General features: G+C 42.1%; 1 protein-coding gene across 3 annotated transcripts in view; it reads right to left on the bottom strand.

Moving 5' to 3' along the window:
- The window catches only part of EEFSEC (eukaryotic elongation factor, selenocysteine-tRNA specific), a 365,489-nt gene that overhangs the window by 172,644 nt on the left and 173,675 nt on the right, over positions 1–19,170 (bottom strand). For 2 of the 3 annotated variants that reach the window (XM_024580197.3, XM_045187762.2), the window contains 2 exons: positions 5,630–5,726; positions 3,571–3,735 (listed from right to left, as the gene is read on the bottom strand). In XM_024580197.3, the coding sequence (XP_024435965.2) occupies positions 3,571–3,735; positions 5,630–5,726 (262 nt within the window). The remainder of the gene's footprint in view (positions 1–3,570; positions 3,736–5,629; positions 5,727–19,170) is intronic. The other variant, XM_045187763.2, reaches the window with a different exon arrangement.

The raw sequence follows: 19,170 nt of genomic DNA on the forward strand, positions 1-19,170 counted from the left end.
TCAAATGAGAAGACAAATATATATGGGCCAAATGAAAGAACAGAACAAAATTCCAGACAAACAAGTAAATGAAATGGAGATAAGCAATCTCTCAGATGCAGAGTTCAGAACACAGGTTATGAGAATGCTCAATGAACCCGGTGGGTAATTCAACAGCATAAAAATGATCCAATCAGAAATGAAGGAGACATTAATTAGAATAAAGAACAATTTACAAGGAATCAACAGCAGAGTGGATGAAGCCAAGAATCAAATCAATGATTTGGAACATAAGGAAGAAAAAAATATCCAATCAGTACAGCAAGAAGGAAAAAAAAATCCAAAAAAAAAAATCAAGGATAGTGTAAGGAGCCGCTGGAACAACTGCAAATGTTTCAACATTCACATCATAGGGGTGCGCAGGGAGAAAGAGCAAGAAATTAGAAACCTATTTGGAAAAAAACTGAAAGAAAACTTCCCTAATTTGGTGAAGGAAATAGACATACAAGTCCAGGAAGCACAGAGAGACCCAAACAAGATGGACACTAGGAGGACCACACCAAGACACAACATAATTAAAATAACAAAGGTTAAAGATAAAGAGAGAATCTTAAAGGCAACAAGAGAATAGCAGATAATTACCTACAAAGGAGTTCCCATAAGACTGTCAGCTGATTTCTCAAAAGAAACTCTTCTGCAAAGGCTGTCCAGCCTTGCCCTTGGTCTTTCACCAGAGCATGTTTTCTCAAGGAGAATTTCCTTCCTACAGATTCTTTGGAATCTGGAAAAGCTGAGACTCTCCTAAATCATCAAGTGCTGGTTCCTTTTGCTAAGAGTTCCTTCTTCAATCCATTCCCTTCCTCTCACATATACTACAGGCAGCAAAGGAAAACAAGGGTATACCCTCCACACTTTGCTTGAAAGACTCCTCAGCCAAATATCTAAGTTCACTGCTTACAAGTTCTGCTTCCTTGACTAGTAAACCAGAAAATCATAGAGCTATTGACACTAAAAGGGCTGAAAAGTAGGCTGGGGGAAAACAGGTACACAAAAGCAAGAGGAGAATTAAATTTATGTTTGCCCAACTCCTTCCACATATCCAAGTACTATAAATATGTAACTGAGATCTGATAAGCAAATTATATCTTTATAAGGACAAGAAGAATAGCAAAAGACCTCAGACACATTCCCGCTCAAACATCCCTGACTACTTACCATGGCTGACTATTGCTGCCTCAGTCCTCCCCCTTACCCTTGGTCCTAGCATTGCAGCCAATGACCCTGTCATCACCTATCTTTTCCTTCCACTAGACTCTAGAGTCTAGAGCCTCAGGTACTCCCAATTCAAAGTCTGTTTCCCACAGAGCCATCTGTTGACACTTCCTTCATACTACTAGCTTCTCTCCCAGGCTGCAGACATGTCTTCTCCCAGGGCAGAGGGATATTGGATTAGGGTGGCCCCAAGGGGTCTGCCTAAGGGAGCACAAGGAATAGAAAGAAATTTAGTATTTAATTCACTCTCTGTTCCAGCTAAGAATTAACACACAATCACTATTATAATCTTAAATTTGTTAAATGTAAGTTAGGTTTATTTTCATAATTTTGTGCTATTTTTTAAGGTTTATACTTTTAGTCCCTACACAACATAGATCTGATTTAATCCAGGATTAATGGTCTTCAGAGGAGGATACACGACAGCCAGTTGAAGAGGGAATGATGACCCACAGTGTCAGTGAAAGCCCTAGGACATGGAAGGTCAGGGCCTCCCCCTCTTACTCCTGATGCCACACCAGGGAGCCCTGAACCCTGGCCAGCCTCAGGCATTCAAAAGCAGCTTTTCTTTGGTTGATCCTCCCTGGTCAGGAGACTCTTCCCTGTTACCCCTGGTCCTGCATGAGGAAACAATAGTTACACTACCATAAAATAAGTGGAGAGGGAAGAATTAAACCTGAGATTTCCTTTACCTAGGGAAAGCCCTGGCCATTCCTCTTACCCCTAAAATGCCCTTTCCTAGATCCTCTCTGGATGCCCTGGACCAGGAATGGCCAACACAAGGCATACGTACATGCTCCTTTGCCTTCCCTTTGCTCAGGGAAGATACTGCAATCATGGCCCTCCTTGCCCCAATGTGATGGTGAATTTTGTGTGTCAACTTGGCTGTGCCACTGTACTCAGATATTTAGTCAAGCATTATCCTGGATGTTTCTATGAGGGTCTTTTGGGTTGAGAACCTTTAAATGGATACACTGAGTAAAGCAGATGCACTTCACTGTGAATGTGAATACAATCCAATCAGCTGAAGGCCTGAATAAAAAAAACACTGACCTCCCCAGAAGAAGACGAAATTCTGCCAGCCTTCAGACTCAAATTGCAACTCTTCCCTGGGTCTCCATCTTGCTGGTCCACCCTATGGATTTTGGATTTGCCAAGCCTCACAATAATGTGAGCCAATTCCTTAAAATACATCCTCTCTCTCTCTCTCTCTCTCCCTCTCTCTCTCTCTCTCTCTCTCTCTCTCTCTCTCCCCATACACACACATACATACATATACATACACATACTTTTGGTTCTGTTTCCCTGGTGGACCCTAACTAATATAGCTAGTGAGCTGTAGAGCTGTATCAACATAGTCCTCCAAGGAGAATTTCCAGTTAGCATGTAAACTAAGCTCATTCACCAAGGGCTGTGAATACATCCTGGTTGTATACACAGGACCAAGTGTCCCTGGTTGTATACACTGGGCAAAGTATGTGCTACCACTTCCCTGTACTCTGGGTTCCTCTAGAACTAGAGAACTGCCCTGGACACCAAAGTCCTAGTAGGGTCTTCCTACTTCTAACTAGCCTTGTCCCCTATCTTTATTCCCCTGAGTAAAGGGGGAATAAATGGGCAGTTAGGAAGGCTATATGTTTTTCTTCTCCTGTAAACTAAAGCCATAAGAAAAGCCCAATGAAGAAGGTAAATATCAAGGCCACTGGACATCTTTTAAATTGGAGCCAGTCAGAAGTTGCCAGAAGTCTGGGGAGATGGGGAGACACCCAACTGTCCATCCTTCTCACAGGTCTCCAAAGGAATGACATGGCATCTGCCAGCTGTCACTAGGAGTGTGAAACTCATCTATACCTCTTCCAGCTTGTATGACTGAACAACACAAGATTCTAATTGTGTTTAATTTGAAATTTTTGTGATTAAGAGGAAGGTACCCAGGAATCAGTCCAACATGCACTTGCCACCCTGACATAGGAAGCTTATAAAAAGGGGATTCACATCTAGCACCTCACTTGTTGACCACACAGTGCTGAGCTCAATGTACCTTCTGGGGTCTCAGTTTTGTTATCTATAAAGGATACCTACTTGGGAGGCTCATTATGGCACATCATAGGCCTCCAAAAATGGGTGCCGTTATTACAAATTAGGGGAGTGGTAGTTCTAGAATCCAGTCAAGGCATGAAAGGAGATGGAGCAGAGCAGAGCCAGCTGGCCAGCCCCCGGAAGCAGACCTAGCAGACTCAGCAGTTACAGACAAAGGGGTCATCCCTCTTCCTTTCCACTAGAGAGACAAGGCAAAAGAAAGAATAAGGTAAGACTGACCTTGAGAGCAGGAATCTCCACACTGTCACCAAGGCTGATGGAGCCTGAGAGGATGGTCCCTGTCATCACAGTGCCCTGGCCTTTGATGGAGAAACAGTGGTCCACAGACATGAGGAATGGTCCTGAGGGATCTCTCGTTGGGATGGATATCTGGGATGTCAGGAGCTAGAAAAGAGACGCTGCTGCCACATTTTGTTGGAAGAAGATTGGATGGGGCAGGGCAGAGGAAGGCAGAGGATGTGACAGTGCCCAGGTAATCTGCTTTTTCTTTTCTGCTGACTCTTTCCACATGCTTCAACCTTAACCTGCCTATTTTCCTTATGCCATCTGTGTGCTTGGAGATGGTGTCAGAGCTAATTACCATTAAAAAAAATGAAAATAAAGACCGCATTATTCCTTTTATTTTGCTACTTTCTGTCAAAAAGTTATTTGGTTATGTTCCCAACTCTTAATCTTGTGATAATAATTCTTTTAGAAAAAGGTTAGAAATTCAAAGCAGGGTAGGCCTGAGATTTGTGCAGAGGCTTCTTAAAGGAATATACAGCCCTGGCTGGTGTAGCTCAGTGGACTGAGTGCTGGCCTGTGAACCAAATGGTCACAGGTTCAATTCCCAGTCTAAGGCACATGCCTAGGTTGTGGGCCAGGTCCCCGGTGCGGGGCACACGAGAGGCAACCACACGTCAATGTTTCTCTCCCCCTCTTTCTCCTTCCCCTCCCTTCTCTAAAAATAAATAAATAAAATCTTTTTTAAAAAGGAATACACAAACATCTTTTATAGCAATATACTTGTGGATTTTGCTTTAACACACTTGTACCAAGCTCCCAGACCAGTGATCTCTGGAGTTGGTAAAAAAGTAACAAAAGCATTACCCAGAAAATATTGGTTTTATTAAGTCAGCAAGATGAGCACCCCCGTGTAATTACAGAAACAGTGGTAGCACACAGTCACACCTGATCTTGGCTCTGTGGATCCGGGCAGACCCCAAAGTCCACCAAAAATCAAACTAGGTTTGAATCCTATCTCTACTACATACTTGCTGTGAGACCTTGGGAAAGTTACTTAACTTCTCTGAATCTCAGATTCTTCCTACGCAAAATGGGGATGAATAACTTAAGCCTCTCAAGGTCACTATGAATGTTAATAATCTTGTATGTAAAGAACTTAGTGCAGTGCTTAGTATGTGATAATCATTCCTCACCATCATAGTAAATTGAATAGCACTGTTCTGATCACATTATACTCATTAATTCATTTAACCCTCATACCAACTCCACAAGAAAAGTGGTGCTATTGACTTCCCTACTTTCTAAGTGAGAGAACTGAGGCAAGGGAGAGCAGGTTATGTGCCTAAGGTCACAGAGAGAGCAGGAGGCAGGGCCAGCACTACAAGCTGCCCAAGAGTCAATGCACCTCTCCACTCCAGCCTTCCAAGCTGCCTCAAGTGCTCAGTAGAGGCACTGCAGACCCCAGTCTCATTGCCATTTCCACTGAAGCATCACTACCCCCCTCCCCACCTGCACCATGCCTGCTGGCTGCCCTGCGTACCCTGTGAATGGCTGTGCTCCCTCCCTCTGTCTACCACTACCCAACCTGGAGGAACAGACTCGGGACCATGGCTTCAGAAGATGAAGCCTCCACTGCTTTGGTAAAGGCCATAGGACCTAAGTTGCACTGCTGCTGCTACTGGGCCCATCTCCTTCCCCTGTCTCATGGGCCCCCACCCAGGTGGGACACACTGGAGGGGCTGGAATAACCTGAAGGACTGGAACAGATGACATGGACCCATAATTCCAGACTGACAGGATCTGCTTTGTCTGTGTGGAGATGTTTGACAAGAGAAAGGAAAAAGAAAGGCTTAGAAGAGTGGAGGCCTTCGGTTCTGTTTGGGATTAACTTTTAGGGAGAATGTATTATAGAGTATCGAGGTGGTTTAAAGGAACCACCTCTAAGTCCTCTTGCTGAGGTTGCCTCTCTCTCTCCCAGGCTGAGCAGGACAGAAAGGAACATGCCTGAGCAGAGTTGGGGCCAGAGACCAACCTGGATTCAAATTGACAGTACCTCAATGAGCTCTGAGATACCCTGTGGAGCTTCTGTTTCAGGGGCCTCTGGTCCCCCAGGCTTAGCTGCCACAGCTATAATTGGTGCACCTTGGAACCTAGAACAGAAAAACAAGTCCTGCCATAGTTAGTTAGATCATTAGCATGAACATGGAACACAGAGCACAGAGCACAGAACATATCTGTGAATCACCTGGAAGACCAGTGAGCACTCTAGGTGTTATCTCCTTTCCTCCTTTCAGAAGCACCTAAACAGAGAGTGCCACTGCATTCTACTTGGCAGATGAGGAAATGGAGGCCCAAAGGGAAATGTCTTATATTAAACAACAAATTTTAAAAGGGTGCTCCTGGGTTTTAACCTCTACTTTCAGAAACCACCCTGAGGAGGCAGCAGTAAACCCTGGCCCCCAGGCCTCTAAATTAAAGACCCCTTAAAGAAGACCAGTAAGTACCTTCTAGCCTTCTGCAGAGACTCATGTAATACTGGTGACCAAACAGCCCCTGAAGATGCACCAGGGAAAGCATCTGTACCACCCCAGTCTAATGGAGGCCATTCCTCCTGGGACTTTACCAGAGAGCCCCTTTTTCTTTAAGAAGAGATTTATCTTTTCTATTGGAAAAAAAAAATAGAAAAGGGAAAATATACAACACATGATCCCATCACTGTGGTGTGGTTTCTTCCAACCTTGGTTTTTCAACACATTGCCAAGGAATTATATTTTTAATATTCTGGTTATAGTATGTACACAATTTCATATCCTAGTTTATTTGCCATTATATCATAAAGAATTTTCTGTTAAATGGCAGCAACTGCAACAATAACTAACTTGGCTGAGCCAAGCATATACCATGGACACTTTCATTGAAACCTCACACCACCACTATGAAATTGTCACCATTTTATACATGAGGAACCGAGGGTTAGAGAGCCAAATTAATTTGGTCCAAGTCACTGGCTATAAATCTCAAAGCCAAACTCCAACCCAGCCCATCTGACCCTAGAACCAAGGCTCATAGTTTCTATGTTACCCTTCCACCTTCCAAGGCCTCCTCTTTCATTTTTAATAGCTGCATAATAGTGTGATCCAGAATTTATATGCTTTTTTCGTTACTGTTACTCATTTAGAACATTTCAAGTTTTTCACTATTATAAAATAACCCTATGATAAACATGGTAGACATGACTGACACTTTTTTTTTTTTTTGCCTTATTTTGGGATAAATTCATTGGGTATAGGTCTAAGATTCAAGATACATTGAAAAATCAGCAAAATGCAAAATGGTAAAGACATTTAAAAAGACTCTCCTCCAGAAAAGCAGTAAGAACAGTGGCAAAATTATCAGAATAAACGTTTTCAGAACTCTAGAAATTAACCAAAGGCTTGTGGCAACCTGTGGAATGTTTACTCAAGAAAAATCTGAATCTTGCCCTGGCTGGTGTGGCTCAGTGGATTGAGCGCCGGCCTGAGAACCAAAGGATCACTGGTTTGATTTCCAGTCAGGGCACATGCCTGGGTCGCCGGCCTGGTCCCCATTGTGGGACACATGAGAGGCAATCACACATTGATGTTTCTTTTTTTTTTTTAATTTTTTATTGCTTTCAGTTACAGTTGTGTGCCTTTTCTCCCCATCCCTCCACCACACCCCAGCCAAACCCCCTCCTTCCCCCACATCCACTCTCCCCCTTGATTTGGTCCATGTGTCCTTTATAGTAGTTCCTGTAATCCCCTCTCCTCACTATCCCCTCCCCACTCCCCCCTGCCCATTATTAGATTGTTCTTAACTTCAATGTCTCTGGTTATATTTACACATTGATGTTTCTATCCCTCTCTTTCTCCCTCCCTCCCCCTCTCTCTAAAAATAAATACATTAAAAAAAATGAAAAGAAAAATCTGAATCTCAGTAAGAGTAAGTTTTATAGCATTTTACTTTGCCTTATTCCCATTTACCCCTGCCCAACCAGCATCTGCAGAGTGAAAACCAGTAGGCTGAAGGCCACTAAAGAATGCATAATGGGTTTGAATTCAAGCCCCTCTCCCAGAGAACTGTCATTATTTTTCCTATCTGGCAGTTTGCCCACTTGCCAGGCTATCCTTATTTGACCTGCTTTGCAGGCAAACAACTTTTGGGAGGAGAGGGGGCAATTGCCTCTGATTATTTTATGAAAATAATCAGAGGCAATTGTTGAACATTTGCCTGAGGCAAATATAACAGTTTGGCAAACAACAGGTTGACTATAAAGCTTAGATTTCTGGGACTCTAGGATACTTGCAGGCGTAGGGCTGAGGGCATGCCCAAGGCACTGTGCTTAATCAAAAAAGACATGAGAAGGCCCTCAGCTCTGCTCACCTTGATATCCTATGCAAGCAAGAGCGAAAGCGATGGAAGCATGTTAACTGCCTGCCTGAGCATTAAAAGCATGCCCCAACATGCACATAGAGACCGTTGGCAAAGATTGGGAGACATACTGGTTCCAGACATTTAAGGAAATTTCTACTTATTAGTTGACAAACTAAGATAACCAGGCAGAGGCTTCAGTGGTCACACATGACTTTAGAGAATTAGTTTATAAAAGTTACTAAGGAAATAATAACAAACTATGGAAATGTGGGAGAAGAGGAGAATCTGATTTCCAGTATTGCCATATTATATTATTTTACATGTCAAGTTTTCAACAAAGTTCACAGCACATGCAAGAAAACAAGATTATGACCCATAGCCAAGAAAAAAAGAGTAAAAAGAAACTGTTGCTGAGGAAGCCCCACTAGACAAAAACTTTATCCCATTTTCCACTAAAAAAATTTTAACAAATTTATTGGGGTGACATTGGTTAATAAAATTATATGGGTTTCAAGTAAACAATTCTGTAACAGATTATTTGTATATTATATTATGGGTTCACCACCCAAAGTCTAGTCTTCTTCTGTCACCCTCTATATGCCTTTACACTCTTCTATTTCCCCCTAACCCCCAACCATTACTATAGTAATCACCACACTGTTGTCTGTGTAAATGAGTTTGGGGTTCTTTTTGCTTAATACTTCACCTTTTTCATCCAAACTCCAACCACCCTCCCTCTGACAGCTGTCAGTCTCTTCTCTGTATCTATGAGTCTGTTTCTATTATGTTATTTTGTTCAGTAGATTCCACATATAAGTGAAATCATTTGGTATTTGTCTTTCTCCAACAAGTTTATTTCACTTAGTATAATACTCTATAGGTCCATCCATGCTGTTGTAAAAGGTAAGGTTTCCTTCTTTTATACGGCTGAGTAGTGGTAATCCATTGTGTGAATGTACCACAGCTTGTTTTTTACCCAGTCATCTACTGATGGGTACAGGGGCTGCTTCTAAATCTTGGCCATTGTAAATAATCCTGTAATGAACACAGGGGTACATATAATCTTTCAAATTAGTGTTTCAGATTTCTTTGGATATATTTCCATAAGTGAAATTACTGGGTCATAAGACAGTTCCATTTCTGATTTTTGAGGTATCTCCATACTGCTTTCCACAGTAGCTGCACCAATATGCAGTCCCATCAACAGTGCACTAGGGTTCCCTTTCCTCCATATCCTCACCAACACTTGCTGTTTGTTGAGTTATTGATGATAGCCATTCTGACAGGCGTGAACTGATATCTCTTTGTGGTTTTAATTTGCATTTCTCTGATGATTAGTGATGTTGAGTATCTTTTCACATGTCTACTGGCCATCTGTATGTCCTCTTTGGACAAGTGCCTATTCAGGTCTGTTGCCCATTTTTAATTAGATTTTATTTGGTGTCGAGTTGCATACAAGGGGGGGACTGCCCCCCAAAATAGAATTATCTTCTGGAGGGTGGCCCCCTGGTAGTACAGGTTTCCATTACTTGGGGAGTGTTGTAGGAACTCATCTGTATCAGTGTACAAGCTGGTAGTATTGTGAGAGGCTGTGTTTGACTTCGGTGAATTTTTTTGAAAACTCTTTCAACATGTTTGCCCATTTCATGATGGATGATATAGGAGTGCACCTGTCCACACTGTACTGAGTGTTCAGCAGATTTTGATCAGAAGCAGCATGACTCCCATGTCCTACCCTCCTTATTCACTTGATCTCACCCCAAGTGACTTTTGTTTTCCCAGAAGAAAAATGTCCTCAAAGAGAAATGGTTTGCAGATGTGGAAGAAGTGAAACAAAAAAACAGCAAAAGCACTAAAAGGCATCAAAAGCAACAAGTTGGAAAACTACCTTGAGCAGTGGGAAAAAAGTCTCAATTGGTGTATTGCATCAAATGGAGAATACTTTGAAGGTGATTGAAGTTTAAACATGTAAGAATAAATACACAATTTTTTAATAAATAAATTCTGGGGGTTTTTGGGTCCCCCCTTACAAGGTATTTATACATTTTAGATGTCAACCTCTTATTAGATGTATCATTGGTGAATATGTTCTTCCATTAACTGGGTTGCCTTTTCAGTTTCTTGATGGTTTCTTTTGCTGTGCAAAAACTTTTCTTTTTGATGTCTCATTTGTTTATTTTTTATTTTATTTAAATCAGCTGTTTTAAGGATGTTCAAAGAAATAAAGGAAAGTATGTCTAAAAAAATAAAGGAAAGAATAAAGGTAATATCTCACCAAATAGGGAATATCAAGAAAGAATTAGAATTATATAAAAATGAACCAAATAGAAATTCTGGACTTGAAAAATACAATAACAAAGTTTTAAAGATCCACTAGAGGACCTCAATAGCAGCTTTGAACAGGTAGAAGAATCAACAAACTGAAAGGTAGATCAATTGAGATGATCCAATGTGAGGAAAACAAAGAAAAAAGAAAGAAGAAAAATGAACACAGCCATAAAGATATTTGAGACATCATCAGACATAACATAGATATATGAGAATTTCAGAAAGAAAAGAGAAATAGGGACAGAAAGAATATCTGAATAAACTTCAAAAACTTCCCAAATTTGACTGAGATCCAAGATGGAGGACTAAGTAGAAGCTACATGAACCTCCTCCTAGGACCAGTCTGTAATTACAACTAAATTGCAAAGAAATCATCCAGAATAAACAACTGAACAACAGTGAGAGAGAAGCATTATAACCACAGACAGAAGAAACACCTTCAATACAATGTGACTGGTACAGAGTGCAGAGGAGACACGAGACGGCTGGCTGGGCTCCCATCGGCAGCAGCTGAAGTGCCAGAGGAATATTGCAGCAGCCAGGGGCTCCTCCCTGAGAAGTGGGGGTCTGAACTCTAACCTGAGTTCCCCAGCCTATAGCACCAGAGCCTGAAAAGAATCAAGACAACAACCAGCTGTGAAAAGTGGCAGGGTTTCACTGTGTCAGGGATAGAGAGCTAGAGTCATTTAAAGGGCCAATACATAAAACTTCATTTGCAGCTACTTAGCGTGGGCTCCAGCAAAGGTGAGGCAGAGTGGACTAGACACTTGAGGAAAGACTGGAGACAGTGGCTTTGGGGAGAGAAATGAGAGCGCAGCTGCCAGGATCCCTGTAAGAGTCATTCCCCATACTGAGGATCCATCTTGCTCAGGTACTCTACCAACTAGCATCAGCCCAAGGGGAAGCAATACCCTCACCCTAAGGAATTACTCTGCCTCACCCTGTGGTGCTTAAGTTTGGCTGCTGATTACAGAGTGACTAGATTAACAACTGAAGGAGTCAGCAATAGAATGAAAATCCCTGATAATCTCCAACAGGCTCCTAAAACCAGACTGGGACATCATCCAACATTACCAGAGGCAGATCCAGAAACAAAAAGTACTAAATACTAGATGTTTCACAGATGAATTCCACTGTGGTCTTCTTCATGATTTAACATATTTTCTGAGGAGAACCAAGATGGCCGGGTAGGTAGACACACTGTGCCTCCTCGCACAACCAGAACTGACAGAAAATAGAACGGCAAGGAAGTCCGACACCAAGTAGATAAAAAAGAAACATTCATCCACACCGGTAGGAGGGGCAGAGATGGGCAGGAGGGGCGGAGAGTACTCGCGTGGCCGTGGCGGGACTGAGACTAGCGGACTGTGGGACCAACAGGGCAGGCAGTCTGACCACTAGCAGGCCCTGCAGCCCCACATTCGCGCACAGATAAACCGAGAGGGCCGGACTCCAAGTGGCGGAGAATGGGGCAGGCAGAGCGGCGGGTAGTACCCCGTGGCCCCACACTTGCGCACAGAGAAACCTGGACTAACAGCGGGAAGCAAAGCAAACCGCGTAACCCAGGGCTCCAGCACGGGGGAAATAAAGCCTCAGACCTCTGACTGAAAACGCCCGTGGGGGTTGGGGCAGCAGCAGGAGAGACTCCCAGCCTCACAGGAGAGGTCGTTGGAGAGACCCACATAGGCATAGAGTGTGCACAAGTCCACCCACGCGGGAGCCAGCACCAGAGGGGTACAATTTGATTGTGGGTAGCACAGGGAGTGACTGCAATATGGTGGAGAGTGGAGAGAGCACCATTGCTACCTCTCGGCTCCTCCCCCACATACGGCCAAGAATCACAGCGAAGCCACCAGCATTACCCCGCCCCGGTGAACATCTAAGGCTCCACCCCTTCAAGTAGCAGATGCACCAAGACAAAAAAAAAAAAAATGGCCAAATGACAGAATACTTCAAAGCTCCAGAAAAAATACAACTAAGCGAGGAAGAGATAGCCAACCTATCGGATGCACAGTTCAAAGCACTGGTTATCAATATGCTCACAGAATTGGTTGAATCTGTTCGAAAAGTAGATGAAAAAATGAAGCCTATGCTAAGAGAAACAAAGGAAAATGTACAGGGAACCAATAGTGATGTGAAGGAAACTGGGACTCAAATCAATGGGGTGGACCAGAAGGAAGAAAGAAACATCCAACCAGAAAAGAATGAAGTAACAGGAATTTGGAAAAATGAAGAGAGGCTTAGGAACCTTCAGGACATCTTGAAACGTTCCAACATCTAAATTACAGGGGTGCCAGAAGGAGAAGAGGAAGAACAAAAAATTAAAAACTTATTTCAACAAATAATGAAGGAGAACTTCCCCAGTCTGGCAAAGGAAATAGACTTTCAGGAAGTCCAAGAAGCTCAGAGAGTCCCGAGGAAGCTGGACCCAAGGAGGAACACACCAAGGCACATCATAATTACATTACCCAGGATTAAGCAGAAGGAGAGAATCTTAGAAGCAGCAAGAGAAAAGGACACAGTTACCTACAAAGGGGTTCCCATAAGATTGTCAGCTGAACGTGCAAAAAAAATGAAACTCGATCACCAACTTATGCCATACACGAAAATAAACTCAAGATGGATAAAAGACTTAAATATAAGTCGTAACACCATAAAAGGCCTTGAGGAAAACATTGGCAGGAAAATCTCAGACATTCCACGCAGCAACATCCTCACAGACACATCCCCTAAAGCAAGGGACATAAAGGAAAGAATAAACAAATGGGACCTCATCAAAATAAAAAGCTTCTGCATAAAACAGCACCAAATTGCAAAGAGAACCCACAGTATGGGAAAACATATTTGCTAATGATACCTCACAAGGGCCTGATCTCCAAAATATATAAAGAACTCACATGACTCCACTCACTCCAGGAAGACAAACAACCCAATTAAAAAATGGGCAAAGGACTTGAGCAGACACTTTGCCAAGGAAGACATACAGAGGGCCCAGAGACATATGAAAAGATGCTCAGCATCACTAGCCATCAGAGAGATGCAAATTAAAACCACAATGAGGTACCATCTCACACTGGTCAGACTGGCCAACATAAACAAATCCACAAACAAAGGTTGGAGAGGATGCAGAGAAAAGGGAACCCTAGTGCACTGTTGGTGGGAATGCAGACTGGTGAGGCCACTGTGGAAAACAATATGGAATTTCCTCAGAAAACTAAAAATGGAACTGCCCTTTGATCCAGCAATTGCACTTCTGGGATTATACCCTAAGAACCCTGAAACACCAATCCAAAAGATCCTGTGCACCCCAATGTTCATAGCAGCACAATTTACAATAGCCAAGTACTGGAAGCAACCTAAGTGCCCATCAGCAAACAAGTGGATCCAAAAACTATGGTATATTTACACAATGGAATTCTATGCAGCAGAGTGAAAGAAGGAGCTCATACCCTTTGCAACAGCATGGATGAAACTGGAGAGCATTATGCTAAGTGAAATAAGCCAGGCGGCGAGGGACAAGTACCATATGATCTCACCTTTAACTGGAACATAATCAATAGAAGAAAAAAGCAAACAAAATATAACCAGAGACATTGAAGTTAAGAACAATCTAACAATAGCCAGGGGTGGGGGCAGTGGGAAGAGGGGATTACAGGAACTACTATAAAGGACACATGGACAAAACCAAGGGGGAGGGTGGATGTGGGGGAGGGAGGTGGGTTCAGCTGTGGTGGGGTGGAGGGATGGGGAGAAAAGGCATACAACTGTAATTGAATAACAATAAAATTTTTTTTTTAAAAAAAGAAAGATTGTCAGCTGATTTCTCAAAAGAGACCTTACAGGCAAGAAGGGACTGGCAAGAAGTATTCCGAGTCATGAAAGGCAAGGGCCTACATCCAAGATTACTGTATCCAGCAAAGCTATCATTTAGAATGGAAGGGCAGATAAAGTGCTTCTCAGATAAGGTCAAGTTAAAGGAGTTCATCATCCCCAAGCCATTATTATATGAAATGTTAAAGGGACTTATCTAAGAAAAAGAAGATAAAAAATAGGAACAGTAAAAATGACAGCAAACTCACAGTTATTAACAACCACACCTAAAACAAAAACAAAAGCAAACTAAGCAAACAACTAGAACAGAAACAGAACCACAGAAATGGAGATCACATGGAGGGTTATCAATAGGGGATTGGGAGGGGGAGAGAGGGGGGAAAGGTACAGAGAATAAATAGCATAAATGATAGGTGGAAAACATACAGGGGGAGGGTAAGAATAGGGTAGGAAATGTAGAAGCCAAAGAACTTATATGTATGACCCATGGACATGAAGTATAGTGGGGGAATGTGGGAGGGAGGGCGTGGACAGGATGGAGTTGAGTGAAGGGACGGAAATGGGACTACTGTAATTGCATAATCAATAAATATATCAAAAAAAATTAAAAACAATAAAAATAGAAAAAAAGATATTTTCTCTCCTGCATAGCTTTTTAACATTCATTTCTCATCCTTCAGTCTATGCATATTAAATTACTAGATTTTATTTCAAATCTCTTATTTTGCCCCTCTCTTCTCACACCCTATTTTACCTTCTTTCCTCTTCTTACTTTTGTTATAAATTTTATTTTCTCTGTTGGTATGACTTCTTTCCATTCCACACTCTTACTATTTCTCCCCACTGCAGCCTCTCAAAACCGTATTTCTTGTCACTGGTCATGTAACATCCTTTTTCATGTTCTTAAAATACCCTTCTTCTCTCTGTACCTTTATTAATCTTTGCTTGCAGGTTATGGGTAGGGTGGTTTTTGTTGCATTTCTTCAATTTTATCTCTAGATCTTCAGTATTTTGGTATGTTAAATCTAAAATTTTACCATTACCCACTCCTACTCTATTCTGTCTCCCTCCGGCCCTTTCTTTTTTTTTTTAATCTCAAATTTTAATTTTTCCCTATCTTACCCTGTTTTTTTGTATTTTTAAAAATATATTTATTGATTATGCTATTGCAGTTGTCCGATTTCCCCCCCTTCACTCCACTCCATCCTGCCCACCCCCTCCCTCCCACATTCCCCCCCTATAGTTCATGTCCATGGGTCATACATGTAAGTTCTTTGGCTTCTACATTTCCTACACTATTCTTACCCTCCCCCTGTCTATTTTCCACCTATCATCTATGCTACTTATTCTCTGTACCTTTGCCCGCTCTCTCCCCCTCCCACTCCCCTACTGATAACCCTTCATGTGATCTCTATTTCTGTGGTTCTGTTCCTGTTCTAGTTGTTTGCTTAGTTTGCTTTAGTTTTTGTTTTAGGTGTGGTTGTTAATAACTGTGAGTTTACTGTCATTTTTACTGTTCATATGTTTTATCCTCTTTTTCTTAGATAAATGCCTTTAACATTTCCTATAATAAGGGCTTGGTGATGATGAACTTCTTTAACTTGACCTTATCTGAGCAGCAGTTTATCTGCCCTTCCATTCTAAATGATAGCTTTGCTGGATACAGTAATCTTGGATGTAGGCCCTTGCCTTTCATGACTTGGAATACTTCTTCCCAGCCCCTTCTTGCCTGGAAGGTCTCTTTTGAGAAATCAGCTGACAGTCTTATGGGAACTCCTTTGTAGGTAACTGTGTCCTTTTCTCTTGCTGCTTCTAAGATTCTCTCCTTCTGCTTAATCCTGGGTAATGTAATTATGATGTGCCTTGGTGTGTTCCTCCTTGGGTCCAGCTTCTTCGGGACTCTCTGAGCTTCTTGGACTTCCTGAAAGTCTATTTCCTTTGCCAGACTGGGGAAGTTCTCCTTCATTATTTGTTGAAATAAGTTTTTAATTTTTTGTTCTTCCTCTTCTCCTTCTGGCACCCCTGTAATTTAGATGTTGGAACGTTTCAAGATGTCCTGAAGGTTCCTAAGCCTCTCTTCATTTTTCCAAATTCCTGTTACTTCATTCTTTTCTGGTTGGATGTTTCTTTCTTCCTTCTGGTCCACCCCATTGATTTGAGTCCCAGTTTCCTTCACATCACTATTGGTTCCCTGTACATTTTCCTTTGTTTCTCTTAGCATAGGCTTCATTTTTTCATCTACTTTTCGAACAGATTCAACCAATTCTGTGAGCATATTGATAACCAGTGCTTTGAACTGTGCATCCGATAGGTTGGCTATCTCTTCATCGCTTAGTTGTATTTTTTCTGGAGCTTTGAAGTATTCTGTCATTTGGGCCATTTTTTTTTTTTTTTTTTGGTCTTGGCGCTTCTGTTACTTTAAGGGGTGGAGCCTTAGGTGTTCACCGGGGCGGGGTAACGCTGGTCTGGTTGCTGTACTGTGATGCTGTACGTGGGGGAGGGGCCAAGAGGGAGCAATGGCGCCGGCCTCACTCTCCTCCGGATTTCAGTCTTTCACTCCGCTACCCACAATCAAACTGGGCCCCTCTGGTGCTGGTTCCCCAGTGGGTGGGCTTGTGCACACTCAAGGCCCCTGTGGGTCTCTCCAACGACCTCTCCCGTGAGGCTGGGAGTCTCTCCTGCTGCTGCCCCAACCCCCACGGGCGCTTTCAATCAGAGGTTTGAGGCTTTATTTCCGGGAGCTGGAGCCCTGGGTTGGGCAGTCTGCTTCGCTTCGCCGTTCGCCCGGTTTATCTGTGTGCGAATGTGGGGCCCCGGGGTGCTACCCACTGCTCTGCCTGCTCCGCTCTCCGCCACTCTGAGTCCAGCCCTTTCGGTTTATCTGCACAAATGTAGGGTTGCAGGGCCTGCTGGTGCTCGACTGCCTGCCCTGTTTGTCCCACACTCCGCCAGTCTCAGTCCTGCCAGGGCCAGTGAGTCCTCTCCACCCAGGTGCCTGTCTCCGCCCCTCCTACCAGTCTGGATGAATGTTTATTTTGTATTTCCTTGGTGTTGGACCCCCTTGCTCTTCGATTTTCTGTCAGTTCTGGTTGTGCGAGGAGGTGCAGTGTGTCTACCTATGCCGCCATCTTGATTCTCAGTACTAGCTTTTAGACAAATAATAGCTTTTATTTATTTTTTAATTTTTTATTGTATTTTTTCATTACTCTTTATTTAGTCTCCTTATACCCCCTGGTCCCCAGCAATCACCACATTGTTGTCCATGTCCATGAGTCCTTTTTCCTTTTTGCTCAATTCCTTAACCCTCTAACCCCTCCACCACTAGCTGTCATCCTACTATCTATGAGTGTCTATTTTGCTTGTTAGTTCAATTTGTTCATTAGATTCCACATATGAGTGAAATCATATAATATTTGACTTTCTTTTTTCATGTAACATAAGTCTCTCCGGGTCCATGCTGTTGCAAAGGGTAAGATTTCCTTCTTTTTTATGCATGAGTAGTGTTCCATTGTATAAATGTACCACAGCTTTCTATCCACTCTTCTACTGATGGACTATATCTTGGGCTGCTTCCGTATCTTGGCAATTGTAAATAACGCTGCAATGAACACAGGGTTACTTACATTCTTTCAAATTAGTGTTTTGGGTTCCTTCAGATATATCCGCATTAGTGGAATTGCTGAGTCAAAAGGCAGATCCATTTTTAATTTTTTTAGGTATCTCCATACTACTTTCAAGAGGAGGGAAGGCTCTGAAGCTCATTTTACAAGGCCAGCATTATCCTAATTCCAAAACCAGATAAAGACGCTACAAAAAAAGAAAATTATAGGCCAATATCCCTGATAAACATAGATTCTAAAATCCTCAACAAAATATTAGAAAACCAAATACAGCAATGCATCAAAAAGATCATACACCATGGTCAAGTGGGATTTATTCCAGGAATGTTGGAATTTATTCCAGCAAGGTTGGTACAATATTCACAAATCAATAAATGTGATTCACCACATAAAATGAAGGATAAAAGTCACATGATTATATCGATAGATGCAGAAAAAGCATTTGATAAAATTCAGCACCCATTTATGGTAAAAATTCTTAGCAAGTGGAAATAGAGGGAACATACCTAAACATAATAAAGGCCATATATGACAAATCCACTGCCAATATTAAAATCAATAGGCAAAAACTATAAGCATTCTCCTTAACTAACATTGGGAACAAGACAGGGATGTCCCCTTTCACCTCTCTTATTCAACATAGTACTGGAAGCCCTAGCCATAGCAGTAAGACAACAAGTAATAAAAAGCATTCAAATTCTAAAAGAAGTAAAACTGTCTTTATTTGCAGAAGACATGACACCGTACATACAGAATCCCAAAGAGTCCGCCATGAAACTATTAGGACTAATGAATCAATTCAGCAAAGTAGCAGTATACAAAATTAATATACAGAAATCAGTTGCATCTTTATAAGCCAATAACGAACAGAAAAATAATTTTTTTAAACAAATCCCATTTACAGTTGCTTCAGAAAGAATAAAATACCACCCTGGTTGGTGTGGCTCAATGGACTGAGCACTGGCCTGTGAACAAAAGGGTCACCAGTTCAATTCCCAGTCAGGGCACCTGGGTTGCAGGCCAGGTCCCCCGTGGGGGCATGTGACAGGCAACCATACATTGATGTTTCTCTTCCTCTCTTTTTCTCTCCCTTCCTCTCTGTCTAAAAATAAATAAAAATCTTAAGAAAAAAAAAAGAATAAAATACCTAGGAATACATCTAACCAAAGTTGTAAAAGACCTGCACTCAGAAAATTAGAAGACACCGAAGAAAGAAATTGAAGAAGATACAAATAAGTAAAAGCACATATCGTGTTCATGGATAGGAAGCATTAACATCATTAAAATGTCCATACTACACAAAGCAATCTATAGATTCAATGCAATTCCTGTCAAGACTCCACTAACATACTTCACAGAACTAGAACAAGTATTTCAAAACTTTATATGGATCCACAAAAGGCCCCACATAGTAACAGTGATC

This window comes from Desmodus rotundus, chromosome 10 (genome assembly GCF_022682495.2).
Source record: "Desmodus rotundus isolate HL8 chromosome 10, HLdesRot8A.1, whole genome shotgun sequence".
Classification (NCBI taxonomy): Eukaryota; Metazoa; Chordata; class Mammalia; order Chiroptera; family Phyllostomidae; genus Desmodus; species Desmodus rotundus.